Source organism: Gymnoscopelus microlampas, assembly GCF_963454915.1.
Source record: "Gymnoscopelus microlampas genome assembly, chromosome: 21".
NCBI classification, from domain to species: domain Eukaryota; kingdom Metazoa; phylum Chordata; class Actinopteri; order Myctophiformes; family Myctophidae; genus Gymnoscopelus; species Gymnoscopelus microlampas.
The window spans coordinates 22,638,701-22,655,113 of record NC_139958.1 but is presented as its reverse complement, the minus strand read 5'-3'; the positions used below and the strand labels follow the sequence as shown (position 1 = coordinate 22,655,113).

The following is a 16,413-nucleotide window of genomic DNA, read 5'->3' as shown; positions in this document are numbered from 1 at the left end:
ATATTTCCAACAGAAATGTTCAATTGAAAATGTAAATTTCCAGTTGAAAATCGTATTTTTGTCGAGTGAATCATTGCATGACAATTTGTCGCCGAAGCATAAATCTGGCTTTAGTATTCAATAGCTGAGATGTCATTTCTGAATAATGGGATTGGGATGATATATATTATTAAAAGTAATATATTCTTGCACATTTATCCTGAGGGATTTCATACAGAAATGCAAAACCACAGAAAGAGGAGATGGCCTTCCCATTTCCATATATATGATTCTTTCAAGGTTTCACTGGCTCCTGCCCCAAGCAAATATGCATCTAGACTATGATAATGAAGTCACTGTAGGGAATAAATTCCTTCTTCCCGCTAATATCAAAATAGAAACAAATTTCAATGAACAATTTCAGTGTGATTCAAATAGTCAATAGAATAAAATCATATGGTAATAGAAGAGACATGCCTTTCTAAACTAAAGTAAGAGTAGTTATAATACAGATGTGATGTGACTACATACTCTTGTGGTTTAACTTCATACATTACTTCACCAAAACTAAAACTTCATATAACTACCAGAAAATGTCTCATCTTCCTTCTACCTTTATATAAAAGTGTTCAAAAATGTATTCCTGTGCTGACTGAAATGTAATGTTGTGTATAATGTAATAACCATAACAGATACAGAGCTTATAAAAATGTATTTATTTGACAATCTTAATTAAGAATAGGCAAAGTGGGTAAGGGACTAGGGTCATACATTGCAAATGTAATAATTTTAACAACATACTCTATGGGAGAGGGCTCACATGTCCATTATATAATAATTGCACTTTGTAATCATGGAGACAGTCTGCCATTTAACAGAGCTCAACAGGCTGATGAATAGTCAGCATTATTGAACTAGTGCAGAGACAAAGATCTACTCAGTCATACAGTTCAAGCCATCAAGCCTAATTTTATACGTGCCACTCCATTTCAATCGACGGAAATAACTGGACTTCAACTGAAAATCAGTAATGACACGATGACATCACGTTTCCCAGCTAAAAATCTTTTATTTTCGTTGAGCGATGCTGCTTAGGGCTGGGCAATTCACCGGAAATATATGTAAACCAGCATTTAGAACCATTAACCAACTTAATAGTAACAAGAAACAGTTTTTTAAAATATATGTTTTATTTCTTATATATCAATGAATCACTATGAAAACATTCTAATAGATTTGTTATAATCGACTAAATCGACTAGTCTGATTAACCACTTGACCTTGTGTTATTAGCGCAAATAGCAGGTCTACAAGCTCTCAATGGATCACAATGTGATGTCTTGTGAGCCCTGCTATTTTTACTACTTTAAAAAAGGAATAATCGTTCATTAATTGTAATCGGGTTTGAAATAATCGTGATATTGATTTGAAGTTCACATTGCCCAGCCCTAGCGAAGCGGTCATATGACGATTGTACAAATTAGCTGTCAGGTATATAGCCCTACAAAGAAGGTATTGTCAATGCTTGGGAAGGCCTGCGCTCTCCAGTGTGGCACTCCAGTGTGTCAGGGTGTTGTGAGAGAGTTTTGGTCACAACAATCCAGTGAAATACATCTGATAAAAGGAAAATAAAAAAAAGACAATTTACCTATTAGCCATGCTTTCACTTTCTTCAAAAAGTCAACAAAAAAAGGTAATCAAATGAAATGGCAGATCCTGCATGAATTCAATGCCACAGCATTGGTTTGAGTATGGATGTGTTACAATATGCTGTGCTGTGCACCACTCCGTTAAGTCAATTTTTAAATGATAAATGGCTTTAATTTGACCATAACTGCCTAACTGATCAAACACGACAATCCTGGATGCTCACATGTCACACAAATAACTTAAAAGTAAAATCTTACAAAGGCCAGCACATTCTGCAATGGCTAATTCAAGGAACTAGACTGCAGTTTATGCCTGGTATTACAGGAATCAGAGAAGCTGACAAAACATAATCAACAACAATGTAGCAACACAAAAAAAGCAGTTAAATTACTAATAAAAAGAAATGTCCTCTAAAAGCAGCAGCATAAAAAAGACGTATGTCAAAAACATATAACAGCATATTCACATTTTTCATATTATCAAAAAATTCAAACAATTACGAATAAGTTCCCATATTTAAGTTAAGTTTCAATTTAATTGAAATGCACAATTTACTATCACTGATTGTTTAAAAGATGAAGAATATATGCCAAATTATGCAGATATTGAAGCCTGGAGTTCTGCCCATTTCATCCCATAAATTAATGTCTATTATGGCACCCTATGAAGAACTACAGAGGCATTGCCTGCAAATAATCTATAGCCATAGAGTTTCTAAAGAAAACAGCAAAACAAAAATAAGTTTCATCCTGACTTGGTGCACAGCACTGGGATTGGGAAATGCAGGCATACAGTATATGAATGGTCATCCAAAATATACAAAAAAGAATAAAATCTTGAAATAAACTTGTCCCTTGAGTCATGATTATCATTTACCTTTTAAGGTTTGTAACATAGAGCCTTCTACAAATACATGCACAAATAAAAAAGGATGTCTTATTCTAGGATGGTCTTCCCAAATTGATACTATTCTGCCCATAAAGTATATGAAATATTTATCTTTTTCTGTGCCCTGCTGTGTGGCAGTACCAGGTCTTATCTGTAGACAGGAAGTTGAATGTGGTTTTGCTGGTGGTGCTCCATTAGTCGAGGTATCCCCATGACTTCGTACCCGCGGCCCAGCATGCGCTCTTTGATGCAAGGAGGGTGGATCTCACTGATCAGGCACTCCAGAGACTGCAAGCTGCTGCTAAGCACTGAGGCATGGCACAGGCTTGTGCTGGGCATCCCACAACAGAGGCTTTGGTCTGTGCTGTAGGCCAGAGGATGAGTAGGCGGGTGGAGCTGGGGCTGCTGATGTGGGTGGTGGTGGTGGTGATTTGGATGAGGCTGTGGGTGGGAAAGCCCTACATCTCTAGGCCTACCCATTGAGTGACCAGTTGCCAGCTCCTGAGAAGTATAACAGTCACTGACAGGGGTGGCCAACACACTGTTCCATGGAGGAGCAAAGTACTGTCCAACAGAGAACTCCCCGTGCATAGCAGCGCAGTTCAGAGGGGAGGAGCTGCCTCGCTCCTGCCCAGCCCCATTAGTGTCTGCACTGAGGGTGTGTGGCCTGTATGAGAGCTGTGTGGAGCGGGCCAAAGGGAGGCAGGTTTCAGGAGAGCGGCAAACCGTAGCCTCCGTGCCACTGCGCCTTTGAGCATTGTTGTACATCCTCAGTGTCCCCTGTTGATAGTGTTGTTGTTGTTGCTGTCGTTGCTGCTGAATTTGATGTTGTGGTTTCTGCTGCCACAGTCTGTAGTCTCCTTCATCTAGGTACCGAGCTTTGGCCATATCGGCACTCTGGGTAGGCAGCACAGCACCTGAGAACGCCAGGCTGCTCTGGTGTGGCACTCCCAAAACGTAGCCAGGGTCTGAGCAGGCCACAGCCGCTACAGCTTGGAGAGAGGGGCTGGCTTGTGACTCTCTAACTGGCTGCATGGCCTGGCTGTGTGGGACTCGGTTCATCTGTCTCATTAGGCTATGGACGTCTGCTAGCTCAGATTGGGGGGCCAAGCCCTGATCTCCCGAGGTCATGATAGCATTGGAGGAAAGTGTCTCATTAGGGACATCGCGGCGCTTACAGGAGCCTATATGATAGGCCTTATGCTCATGTCTGGTAATTGTGTAGCTGTTGTTCAGAGGATTGTTATATGGTGCAGCTGCAGTCTGGGCTGGGGAATGTTTAGTCCTCTTCCCTTCGCAATTCTTCACCACACCTTTAACCATCACAGAAGCATTGATAACGGCCAACAAACCTTGAGCTCCTGAGTAGGGTTGTAAATAGGGGCTGTAACGTTGGCCTGTGGTGTCTAAGCCATTCACTATCCTGTTAAGCTGTTTGTGCTGGGGTACCCGGATATTGGATGGAAAGATTTTGATGGATAGAGGGCTGTTGGCTGTCTTCTGGGCGAAGGCATCCAATTCGGCAGGAGATGGGTACCGAGAAGTCATGGATTCTGGCTCACCTGAAACAGAAGCAGAGGGAGATCATTATTGCTGGGCTGATAAGTTGACAAAGGTCATGTGCACATTATAATTTCATATAGACGAGATGGTGAGTCTAACCATTCTGACATTCCTTTGTCACAAAGGATTTCAATAATAGACTTGCCTATTGTATCAAGACAATGTACATTTAAATATACATTTTGAATGTGGTCAGTTAACACCCACATAGAGCAAAAATAAATACTACAATAAAACTTTATCATTGTTATGGCACTTTCTATTTGACCTCCCTCGCTTCCCTAAATCCTTTTAAGGGAGGAATGGGAGACATCTGCATCTCTTTTAAACTCATTTGGAGGAGGGGATACCTCTGGCACTGTTTAATCAGTACTTTATGAAATTAATTCACTCAGTTCAACCCAGAATCTGATTACCCAGGGAAATCAGGGAGGGTAGCAGAGGCAACAAGGGAGGAGCTAATATTACCACATTGGCTCAAGTGGGATTCATTTTGAGATATCGAGCCACTCATCATAGGGCAGCCTAAAGCCTGATTTATACTTAGTCGTACAACAGTGTATAAATTAGGCATAAGTGGAACCTGATGCTGCTAAATGTGAGAAGAAATAGCAAACGTTGTCTAAAAGTGGTAATTAAGGTTTGTATCTTAATGTAATATGTGGAAAAACATTGCAATTCAATAAATCATGACTGACACCATTATGAGCTTGGCTTAAGCAGGCTAATAGTTTTGACTCATAATTTCTTGCATCTGACATTTACTATATATAGAGTACCAAAACGCTGTAGTTCCAACTTGGTTACACATCTACCACTGTATATTCACAATACTTTTATGATCATTCAAGACAGAGGAGGGGGGGGGGCAGTTTAATACTGACATGATACTGACCATGATACTGACATGATACTGACCATGATACTACTGACCATGATACAGACCATGATACTGACATAATACTGACCATAAAAACACTGGCTTATACCAAGCTTTCTTTTAAGTATTCAGCAAGTGCAAATGCCTTGTGTTTCTCTCTGCATCACTGAACCACATCAAATCTGAGTTTTGACACTTATTAAATATTTTTCGATGCAGCTCATGGTATAAGGGACGATAGAACATGAAGTGGAACTCATTCTCAATTTCCCAACTGATTTCACAACAGAAAATCTGCTCTTCCTCTATAAGCCCCCGGTAATGGTCAACATGGCATCCCTATTTTGGGAATGTCATTATACATGAACATTAAAATAATAAATATATAGTGAAAACTCATAACATGTTCGCTGCTTCGCATTGTAGATCTGCTATTTTCGCTGCGTCGTACGACTAAGTATGAAATACAGCTTAAGTGGTTAATCCTTCTATGAACCTGAATTGACACTAATGTAAAAGCCTGGAGCTTTGGGTGAGGAAGAAGTTGCAGCAGACAGAGAAAGAACAACCAGCAGGAGGACTGCTATTGAATGGTGTACAGGAAAGCTGAGGGGACAAACCTAGATTGGATTTAAACACCATTATTCAGGCAATTTCATGGCTGCTTAACTCACAGCGACAAAGGAGAGGCGGAAAAGGCGCTCCATTTAAAAGCAATAAATCACCCGGCAGAAATTACCACCACCCTTCAGAACGACACTTTTATGGAATTCCTGACATGAAAAGCAAAAGTGCTGAAATTAACCTAGATTACACCATAGTCAGCGGAAATCACGGCAGTGAAGAGAACAAAGCAGTAATCTGCAATAAAAGGAAAATGGGGCGGGGGAAAAACACAACACTTCATTTCGTTTTCAATAACAAAATCCATTTGAAGAGGTACTGCAGCGATGCAGGGGGAGAGCTCACTTGTTGTTCTCGTTTGAAATTGATTTGGGGGTTCATTTCATTTCAGGCCCACAACGAGCCTCCAACTGTGAAAATGATTCAATCTACAAGATCCATCTCATGAAGGAAATAAATTGGGTGTTTAAAATGGAAGAAAGAGGTGAGGTGGAGTGTTCAAGCCATCCAGCCGTCTCCCAGTGGAGAATGGGGAACCGCACCATGGTGCCAGCAGCATGAGTGAATTCCTCAGAGAAATACAGCACAGCAAAACACTGCTTATTTATGTATCACAATATAGCACTGCCACAGAAAACAAGGCCATGTGGGAGTGTGTAGAACAGATGTCTACACAACCTTAATACAAAAGCAAACGACTGTACAGTCTCACACCTAATCTGCCAATGAAGAGAGTGGTGGGAAGGGGGAACAGGGAGAAACCAGTGAAATAGTTTAAATAAAGTGTGGTAACTGCGGTCTATGCTATTTAGCAGTCTTCATACATAATTTACATAATTATGTTGGATTGGCTGGTACAGGTACAATTCATTATTATAATGTATTTCCATGCTGCACAGCACAACCACAGCCAACTTGTTAGACTACCAGAAATGCATAGAGTGTAATGAGTTGAGACAACATCTCAACTCATTACACTCTTCTGAAGTTTCACGGCCAGAGGTGCTTCTGTTTTGTGACATCATGCATGTAGTGGCATATGATTGGTCTACTTTTGAGGGGACATACCGTACATACATACACACATACAACTCATTAACGTTATTGTCAGGTAAATTGTTTAGCTCCCCACAGCCCACGTCTGAGACAGTTGGAGTACAAGACCCCGTGGTCTTAATAAGAGAAGGTGACTTGATCTGACATCATCCACCTCTACTTTTAAATGGAGTAAAATATAGTTAAATTATTAGATATTAGCAAAAGAGCTCTGCTACTAAAGAAAACTTCCATCAATACTGACCACCAGCACACAAACTCACACATAATCTGCCATGGATCATCTCACCCAATTACCACAGAGAAATAAATATTCTAAAACCTAATCCTGTCATTTGTGCCACCCGTCATTCACTAGAGTTTTAGTGTTTAGCCCTGAGCTGTGAGATTGGCTTGATGTTCCATAAACACTTCAAACAGTTTGAATACTAACTCATCTTCAAAGGGTGTCTCACTCCTTAAATCCAGAGATTACAGTGTCAGTGCCATGGAGACACATCTCAGCTGTACCACCCACTGTGGCTACTAGCTTAATGTAGCGGTACGGGAACCTCATTGGTTACACTTTACCCACTTCACATTCACATATTTATCATTTCAAAAACACTTCCATCAACAATAGCATAATTGCTGAAATACTTTCGATTTGATTAGAAAAGCCGAAGCTCTTCTCAATGGCATGATGAATAAACATGAAGATCGTCACCATTATATTATATATTTAGTTTGTGAGGATAAGGCTAAGCCCAGAGATGCCAAATCTCATGCACTGACGGTGAGACTCACGTATATGACACCCACACACTCACCTGGCCTACAGTATTTCTCACTCTGTCAAAACAAATAGATAATTTAATTATTGTATTTTCTGAAAGTCACATCACCAGTTCCTATGAAATAAATATGTGTTTAATATAAATAAACTAAATAGTGGTCTTCAAGAGACAAGAAGGTGGCGGCACACACTGGTAGCCAAAGTGCCAATATTTTATTGGAGGAGGCAGAGTAAACAAACCAACGTTTCGGCAGGTAACTGCCTTCTTCAGGGTATGAAGGCAGTTACCTGCCGAAACGTTGGTCAAGTTCTCTCTCTCTCTCTCTCTCTCTCTCTCTCTCTCTCTCTCTCTCTCTCTCTCTCTCTCTCTCTCTCTCTCTCTCTCTCTCTCTCTCTCTCTCACACACTCCATCCAGGCTGATGGTTCTGGAGGCCAAAACAGTTTTATTTCATTTTTTAATGGTTGGGGTAAGGATTAGAAGTTATGTGGGGAAATGGCTATAAATAGTAATGCATCTTTACTTCAAGTACAAGTAATACATATAAATGCCTTCGGCATAGAGTGGTGACCCCAAACAGGCCACACAAAAAGTCGCTCTGTTCGTAAGTTTCACTCCAAGATTTTCTGAAAAGTTGTCAGCTCTGTAAGCCAGGAAGAAATGTACTGTTGAAATGGCAAATTCTTGGCTGAAGTCTAACATTTACTTCAAATAACTCATAACATAATGGTGCATAGCACAGCTCGCCAATTCAATTAAATGATGAATGATAATACAAAAGTGAGGCGTGTGATGAAAACAGCTGTCTAGAAGGAGCCCTTGACCTTTACTTGCAGTGCTAAGATTTATGGACCTTTGGGGTAAGCGAAGCTACAAATAACAAAAACAGTCTAATATCCAAATGAAGATAACTGTTGTTGCATTATAACTGCTTTGTTTGGAATATTAATGACAACATTCTATATAAAGTCAGGTTTAGGAATTACAGAAAAGAAAAGAAAATGAATGCACCTTTCAAATGTGCACAGTCTGCACACACACACACACACACACACACACACATACACAAACAAACAAACCAGGTTTGTATTGTTGGGTAAGACATGACAGAGGAGGTAATTAGTAGTCTGATCTTAAGCAGTTAATCACCTGTAGACAGACCACAGTCTCATACTTGAAGTCCTCTCCCCACGCTGTACTCCGTACTGAATATACAATACTAGAGTTTCGGGGGGCTCCGCCCCCCTCAACCCCAGCCGCGCACGGGGCCCAGCGTGGCCGTGTGTATATTGGGGGACCCAAATCGCCGGAGTGAAACTGTGGAAAAGTGTTTTTGAAAAAGGAAAAAATTTGAAGAAATAATATTTGTTATGTTTCAGGGGGTCCACAGGGGGTCCGCGGACCCCCTGATGGTCCACTGACCCCCTGTGGAGTGTTGGGACGCGCGGGGACACCCCTGGAACATTGCGGACCATTTCGGTGTTTTTTTTTTTTTCATGAAGGTGGTTGCTTGTTTCTGGCGCAGGCTGTGCAAACCTGGCAACTCAGCGCATGCTGCCGCACGTTTAAGTGGCGTAGCGTCATGAGGGTCAGTGGGGCCGTGGCTCGGTCAGTGAAGACCCTGTAGTGCGGATGATATGTGGCATAGAGGGGCAGATTGTAAATCCACAGAGGAAACATCCGTGGGCTACCATTGGTTCAGCGATGTGTGCGGTCGCCCTGCGGCCCCTCCTCCTCCACCAATGTGCAGTATTGAGAGCCCTGACTTGACAACAATTGGAGCGATGGGCACTGCACTGTGGTTGGTTAGGGTACACCTAGGGCCCAGGTAGAACCCAGTTAAAGCCTGCATGGGCAAACCCAGTTAGGAGCCGCCTTGGTCCCACATAAACATGGCTAGTTGGGGCCCACCTAAGGGCCAGGTAGAAGCTACTTATAGCCTGCATGGGTATCGCAGTTGGGACTGAAGTGGATGCCGCTGACATTGCTGACATGGGGTCCATATGGTTTAGGCCACCTTGAAACCATATGGGAACTACGCTGGCATGCTGGCTGTAATGCAAACGCTGCATCATACCTGCAGTGTGTAGTTTGATGTTGTGTGTGTAGCAGATATACCTGCAGTGTGTAGATCAATGTCCATAGGAAAGTCAATGCCCAGCAGTGTTTTTTTTCCCCAGCAGAGTTTCTAGTGTCTCTGTGTGTCTGTGGAAGAGGTTGCACATGAACTCTGCAGCCGCACTGAGGCGCTCCAACACAAACACTCTGACATTAAGCTGCTTCACACAACAAACATCAGCACCACGCTGCTGTTTGTCCAAAAGACACAATATGTCCTCTCCCACCGACGTCATGTGTTCATTTATCGACAGCCGTACAGACTCCTTTTGACACATTTTACGTCGTTTATCCAGCTCTCACTGACTCTCCACATCGGGCTGTTATTTTGCTGCGATCAAGTCAACGATGTGAGAGATTAGCTATCACAGACGGACGGACAGGGGGTGAAACATAGTCTTGCGCCAGGCCTTTCGGCCTGGCGGAGACAATAAAAAACCGAAAGTAAAGGAAATGGCCATTTCTGCAACAGAAGTAGTCAATAAACTATGCTATGAAAACATGGGCCACATTGGCAAAGAATGTAAGAAAGAGGCAATCATGTAGAAAATAGCCGATCTCCAACGTGAGGCGTTTCGAGCTTGTAGATCGGCTATTTTCACAATATGTACTTGTGGAACGGAGTCAAACAGAATGGGGGGGGTCCCAGATCAAGTACGTGTATTTGGGGGGGGGGGGGGGGGGGGGGGGGGGGGGCGGCGTGAAAGGGTTGATAAACACTGCTGTAATCGGAGCGAAATTATCTGAAATTACTACATGACCATAATGCAGCCTAACATGCGTTGCACGGGGCGGTCCTGCCATTACGTTAGTTACTGTAGTTGCTGTGGAGCTACATAGTTCTCCAGAAGACACACACAAACATACACCATCTACAATGGACGAACTGAGCAGCAATATAGACATTCACCACACGAACGTGCATTGTTGACAAAGTGATTGCACAGCCGCTGCAGGCATGACAACCAGGTTAGCGTTAGCGACATGGCAGCTATCACAGCGCCCTGTCCGTCGTGCTGCAACTGCCTGTGATGGCTACAGCAGTAACAGCAAGCTGTCTGCGATGCCATTGTCTGGAGACTGCTCTTAGCGTGACAGGACCAATGAGAGTGAGCGCTGTAGTTGTTGCTAAGATACGGTGGCGTCTCTGCCCCATAGCTTGTAGATCTCTCACACATGATTGGCGTAGGCTGCGTTGCCAGGTCTGACTTTGTGTCTAAGCAATGGTCGGCTTATTTTTGCGCGCCTTTGGGCTCGTTTGCATTGTGCGCACGGCAGCGCTTGTTTAGCGTACGTCAGCGCGACGTGGCAACGGACGTGGCAACGTGAAAGGTGATTGGCTGGTGAAAAGAAACACCCGACGTTACACCAGAAATGGTGCCTGGAGAAAATGGTGACCAAAAAAAAAGTTTGGAAAAAAAGGAAAAAACCCCCGCAGCGGCTGCCTGCTGTTGTGGTGATGAGGTCGTGCGCACGGTAAACGGTACGAAGCTGCCTCCCCTTCCGTTTTGTCCGACATTTGGTGAGTAGAATTAATTATGTTGCGCGGTGGAAAAGGTGTAGTGAACAGTGAGATGTCCCCTACGCGAGGCGTAAATTCAGCGCGGCCGGCGTGGCGAGTCAGTTGGCGACATGTGGTCTGGCGGTGCGTTGTTTATTCGATAACAGAGCTGTGGGGTGTCGCACCTAGGGTGCGGAAGTCGCTCGCCATTTATATAGTTAGATAGAATCACTTGTTTAGCAGTCAACCTTGGCTGAGGGCATCATGCTGCGCTTACAAAATTACTACATTTAAGTTGATTGCAATAGCCTTTTCCCACAAAGATTAGCAAGTATACAGTACTAGAGGTTTGGGCCGCTTCGTGGCCCTCACTTCTAGTGAGACAGAGACAGTAGAGATACGTTGTTTATCATTTTTGGAGTTTATTTGGAATAAGTTTTACAAGTTTTACGTTTTATTGTGAAAGAGTTAACCGGAAGTGTTATTCAGTCTCACTCATTCAGTCTCACTCCGTCTGAGGTCACAGCCAAAAAAATCGCTGGTACATGTAACATGTTTGTGAGCAACAGAGGCAAAATATGGGCCAAATAACGGATACAAATGTATACTGAACAATTGAAAGTACACTATCCAAAGGCATGATAGATTTTTATGCCGAAATGTGGTGGAAACACAAAGAATTAGACGGAAACTATAAAACGGAAACAGAAACGATAATACAGCCCGCGGAAGTCGTTTCTTTTTTACCTTTATATTTGTCTCCCAATTTCATTCATTAACCCAAGCCCCATTCTTCCCATATGTAGTCCCTGTCACTGCTGCTGACCCCTATTGGCTGGTCTTGGGGAGGGTGTAAACAACCCACGTGTCTCCGATACTCATGCCATCACCAGCCGCTTCTTTTCACCTGACAGTAAAGAGTTTCCCAGTGAGGACGTAACGCATGCTGAGGAACGCTATCCCTCTCAGTTCTGCTCCCTGTCAGATGTCACCAACCCGTAGGAGTTGCTAACGCAGTCCTCCTCGCCCGATTTCCCACCCGTGAACACGGCCATTTGTGTTCGTTAGAGTGCCCATCATCCATGACTCCTTTCATGTCCTACCCTCCAGGTAAGACATGAAAGTTAAGGATTGCAGCTTTAAATTAACACTCCGGATTTGACTATGTTCTGACTGATTCGAAGGCATGTACTGTATGTATATTCTCTCTGAAGTATCAGCGTAATGACACTGATGCATGCATGCCTCTAGGTACTTAGATTCATATATTTGAGATTTCAGCTATTTAGCCTAGAATGTTTCTTGGTTGGGAGGGGCCCTGAGCAAGAAACCTGCTGCTTAACTGCTGTGGCACCATACTGAGTCAAACTGGCATGCTTTCACAGAAAACACCCAATCCTGACTTCTTCCTTCCATGCAGGGGATGTCCTTGGAGAGAGACGTTTGGGGATGGGGGCCAATCCCCAATATTACACCATGGCTAATTATTCACAAGCATATGAACAGTTCTCAGAGGGCAGATGCAGAACATTATCTGTATGTAATATATGTATCTGCATATGTACAGTATGTGTGCATGTATGTGTGTGTGTGTGTGTGTGTGTGTGTGTGTGTGTGTGTGTGTGTGTGTGTGTGTGTGTGTGTGTGTGTGTGTGTGTGTGTGTGTGTGTGTGTGTATGTATGTATGTATGTATGTATGTATGATGTGTGAGTGTGTACATACATATATACATATATATATATATATATATATATATATATATATATATATATATATATAGAGAGAGAGAGAGAGAGAGAGAGAGAGAGAGAGAGAGAGAGAGAGAGAGAGAGAGAGAGAGAGAGAGAAAATAATTAATGACCGTAACACACTGGAGGGATGGAGTACAGCATCTAGCATTCATCATACCATCCATGGATCTATGGTCTTTCATAACCCTGAATCCACCCCCATGCAATCCCACACAGCGCTTTCTGTCACGGTAAGCTGGCTAATCTTTTTTCCCATGGTCACACTTAAAGCAATTCCCCACAGATCGGAGTGGAGACCTCATTGTTTTGGAGCTGTTTGAGTTAATCACTGATTTATGGGCAAAACAAGCCCCTGAGCCATGGGCTAAAAGCAGGAGTAGGACTGGCTCATTGCATTTCCAACACCATGACTTCTCTCCTGCCTCAAAATCCGTACACACCCAAAAGACCAGCATGAGGAGACAATGCACAATGACCACTATTATTGCAATATCCATCCATACAAAAACGGTTTCAAACATAAAATATTATTATATTTAATAGCTGTATAGCCTAACATGTCTGAAGAATCATGAAAACACTGGAGACTAATCATTAAACATTTTTGTGCGATAAATTCTTTATAAGAATCTCACCAGAGACACTTTACAGGCCCGGGCACAGGGAACCACCACATTAACCATGGCGTCTTTATATTTGGCATGACGTTTCCTAGGGAGCTTTCTGGGGAAAGGGGGGTGTGTGAATTATGGGCATCACTTCCTGTTAGTCAGTCATTCAATTCATTTGAATGAGCCGTGTCAGTCAACAATAATGTGGGAGCACAACCTGACAGAAATCAGAAAGGGTCACATTACTCTGCCTACTTGCTCTAATTTTTATCCCTCGATTTTGTAACCCTTTTTTCACCTGGTGCCAATTTGCTAAGTGATCCTGGGCACTACACTCCCCCCACCAGCCCAGGGAGGCCAGGGCCGAGCTCATGCCTCCTTCAATGCATGAGAGCCAACTGACCTTCTTGTCACCTGACAGGGGGGAGTTTCCCTGGTTGGACGTAGCGTGTGGAAGGAACACGTTATTCCAACCAGTTCCCTTTCCCTCCATCAGGCGCCCCGGCTGACCAGGGGGAGGCAGTATAGTGACCAGGATTACTACATGTTTCTGTGGGGGTATTAACTACCCTAGGAGACACGGGGAGAACATGCAAACTCCACACAGAGTAGGCCCTTTCGCCAACCCCACCTAGGGTATGGGCGCTGATGACGTGGAGGAGAAGACACGCCCCCAGCGTCCCCGGCGGGAATCGAACCCAGGACCTTCTAGCTGTGAGGCGACAGCGCTACCGACTGGCGCCACCGTGCCCCTACTCTGCCTACTTGCTCTACAAGTTCTCCCTCCACACAGCTGATTCAAATTGAGCAATGCTCCCCATGCAGAGATTCAGGTGTCACAGCAGCAGCAACAACAGCCAGTCAGAATGAAACACAGGAGTTAGGCTACAGCTATCACAGCCATTGATCACCACCATCTGTGTGGAGGGAGATCTTGTAGGGTGAGTAGGCAGACTAATATGACCCTTTTTGATTTCTGTCAGGTTGTGTTCCCACATTATTATTGGCTGACATGAATCACTCAAATTAATTGAATGAGTGACAACAGGAAGTGATGCCCATAATTCACCCAGGGCCTCATAGGACACTGGAAACTTGTGGTATAATTCTGTAAAATTGCCGATATATGGAGAAGAAAAGGCTCTGGCAGTGGCCTGGTAATGAGTCAATTGATTGCCATGGCAACCCATGGTGAATTCCCCACACCTGCCATTTGATTAGTAAGTCAGTCCACTTTCCACAGTCACTCTCCTCTCTTCAGACATTCTCCACGGATGTTTATCCACGGATTAAGTACTTTTCCACCTCTTCTACAGCTCTACCCACCTTTCCCCAATTCTTAGTCCTTCCACTTGATGTGCTGCACATATAGACACAGGTAAGGTGGGTCTATCCCATAACTTTGATGGAATCCTCCTATAATTCAACAAGCTCTGTGGTGGTGAGCCCAAAATCTCTTCTGCCCGGTTCTCCTCAGAGGCTGGAGCAATTGATCTGAATTTGCACATAGCCATTGACCATTACCATGTGTACGGAACAGCCAAACCTGTTTTTCGCTTTCCCCAAATTGGCATTTCTTCCTCGGCATAGTGGAAATGTGAGTGCAAAATTTCAGGGAAATTGCATGCTGTGATCATGATTTGAGGCATTTTGTTCAAAACGGAGCACTTTGGAAGCCATTTTTGGCCAATCAGGACGGAAATATCGGTTTAGTTTAATGACTATAGAGATACTGTGTACCGATTTGCATGATGTTTGGACAAAATCTGTAGGAGTACTGTCAAAAAATGTGTTTTGGAAAAAGCGGCCTTCTGGTGGCGCTATAACAGGCCCATGTGAAACATTTGGGGCAAAGGTTCTGAATTGGCATCCAGGGAGTGTGTGTGCACAGTTTCGCTGCGATCAAGCCAACGGTGTCGGAGATTAGCTGTTCACAGACTGACACACACACGGACACACGGACACACACACGGACGGATGGACAGGGTGCAAAACATACTCTCTCGCCATGCCTTTCGGCCTGGCGGAGACAATTACGCAGCTGTTGTTCACAGCAGTTATATATATTTACCACAGTAATGTTCCTAATGTTTTATTGTTTTGTGTGGCTCACCTTCACAATAAGAAATGGCACTCAATACGTTAAAAGAAAAGTCTCTGTTCCCATGACAACTGTTTCTATGAACACATTAGTTCTCGATAAGCCCACTCATTAGAACAATGTACCTAATTGACCCCACCTTCATTCAGTTGTTAGAGACCATACTGGTCAGGCAGAACAAGGGCATGTATTGACTTCAATTCAGACTACCAGTGAAAGTGGTATTGTTAATTTAATTTGTATATTCAATATCAGCCAATGACATTCAGCACAGTTTTCTTTCATCTCTATGTGAAATCCTGACACAGACTATGTTCCAAGCATTTGGTCTCCATAGTCAAACATTTTGTGCAGTCCGACTCCTCACACTGCAGAAGCCTGTGCCCTAACAGAGTATCGCCATTAAGATGCAGTACTAGCAGTTTTTCTTCATATTAATGTATCCACATAAATAGGCGTTAATATTAATGCCCTGGGTTAGCCGGGCCCTGCCAACTAGAGCCTCCATGGGGAACAAAAAAGAGACCGGGGAGGGTGGGGGGGGGGCAGAAAGACGCGGAGAGAAAGAGAAGGGTTGTGGGAGAGCGAGAGAGGGACCTCGAGTGCTAGGCTACTTGCTAAACATCCATGAGAGTCCTTTTCAGTTCAGTGGGGTAACTGCTCAACCTGGCAATCCAGTGTAGCCATTAGAGAGATAGAGAGATGTTGGAACAGAGAAAAGACATACAGGATGTACTATAACACCAGAACACTCACTCACACTAAGCACTTCATTCACCCCTTCCGCCCCTTCCGTGAACACACACACACACACACACACACACACACACACACACACACACACACACACACACACACACACACACACACACACACACACACACACACACACACACACACACACACACACACACAC

At 43.5% G+C, this 16,413-nt stretch overlaps 1 protein-coding gene across 2 annotated transcripts in view; it reads right to left on the bottom strand.

Annotated features, from left to right (window-relative positions):
* Window positions 1-740: 740 nt before the first annotated feature.
* Window positions 741-16,413, bottom strand: part of LOC311038317 (protein FAM222A-like) — a 31,500-nt gene continuing 15,827 nt past the window's right edge. For both annotated transcript variants that reach the window (XM_084047767.1, XM_084047768.1), the window contains exon 3: window positions 741-4,079. In XM_084047767.1, coding sequence (XP_083903893.1) covers window positions 2,665-4,079 — 1,415 coding nt within the window. In that variant the 3' untranslated portion in view covers window positions 741-2,664. The remainder of the gene's footprint in view (window positions 4,080-16,413) is intronic.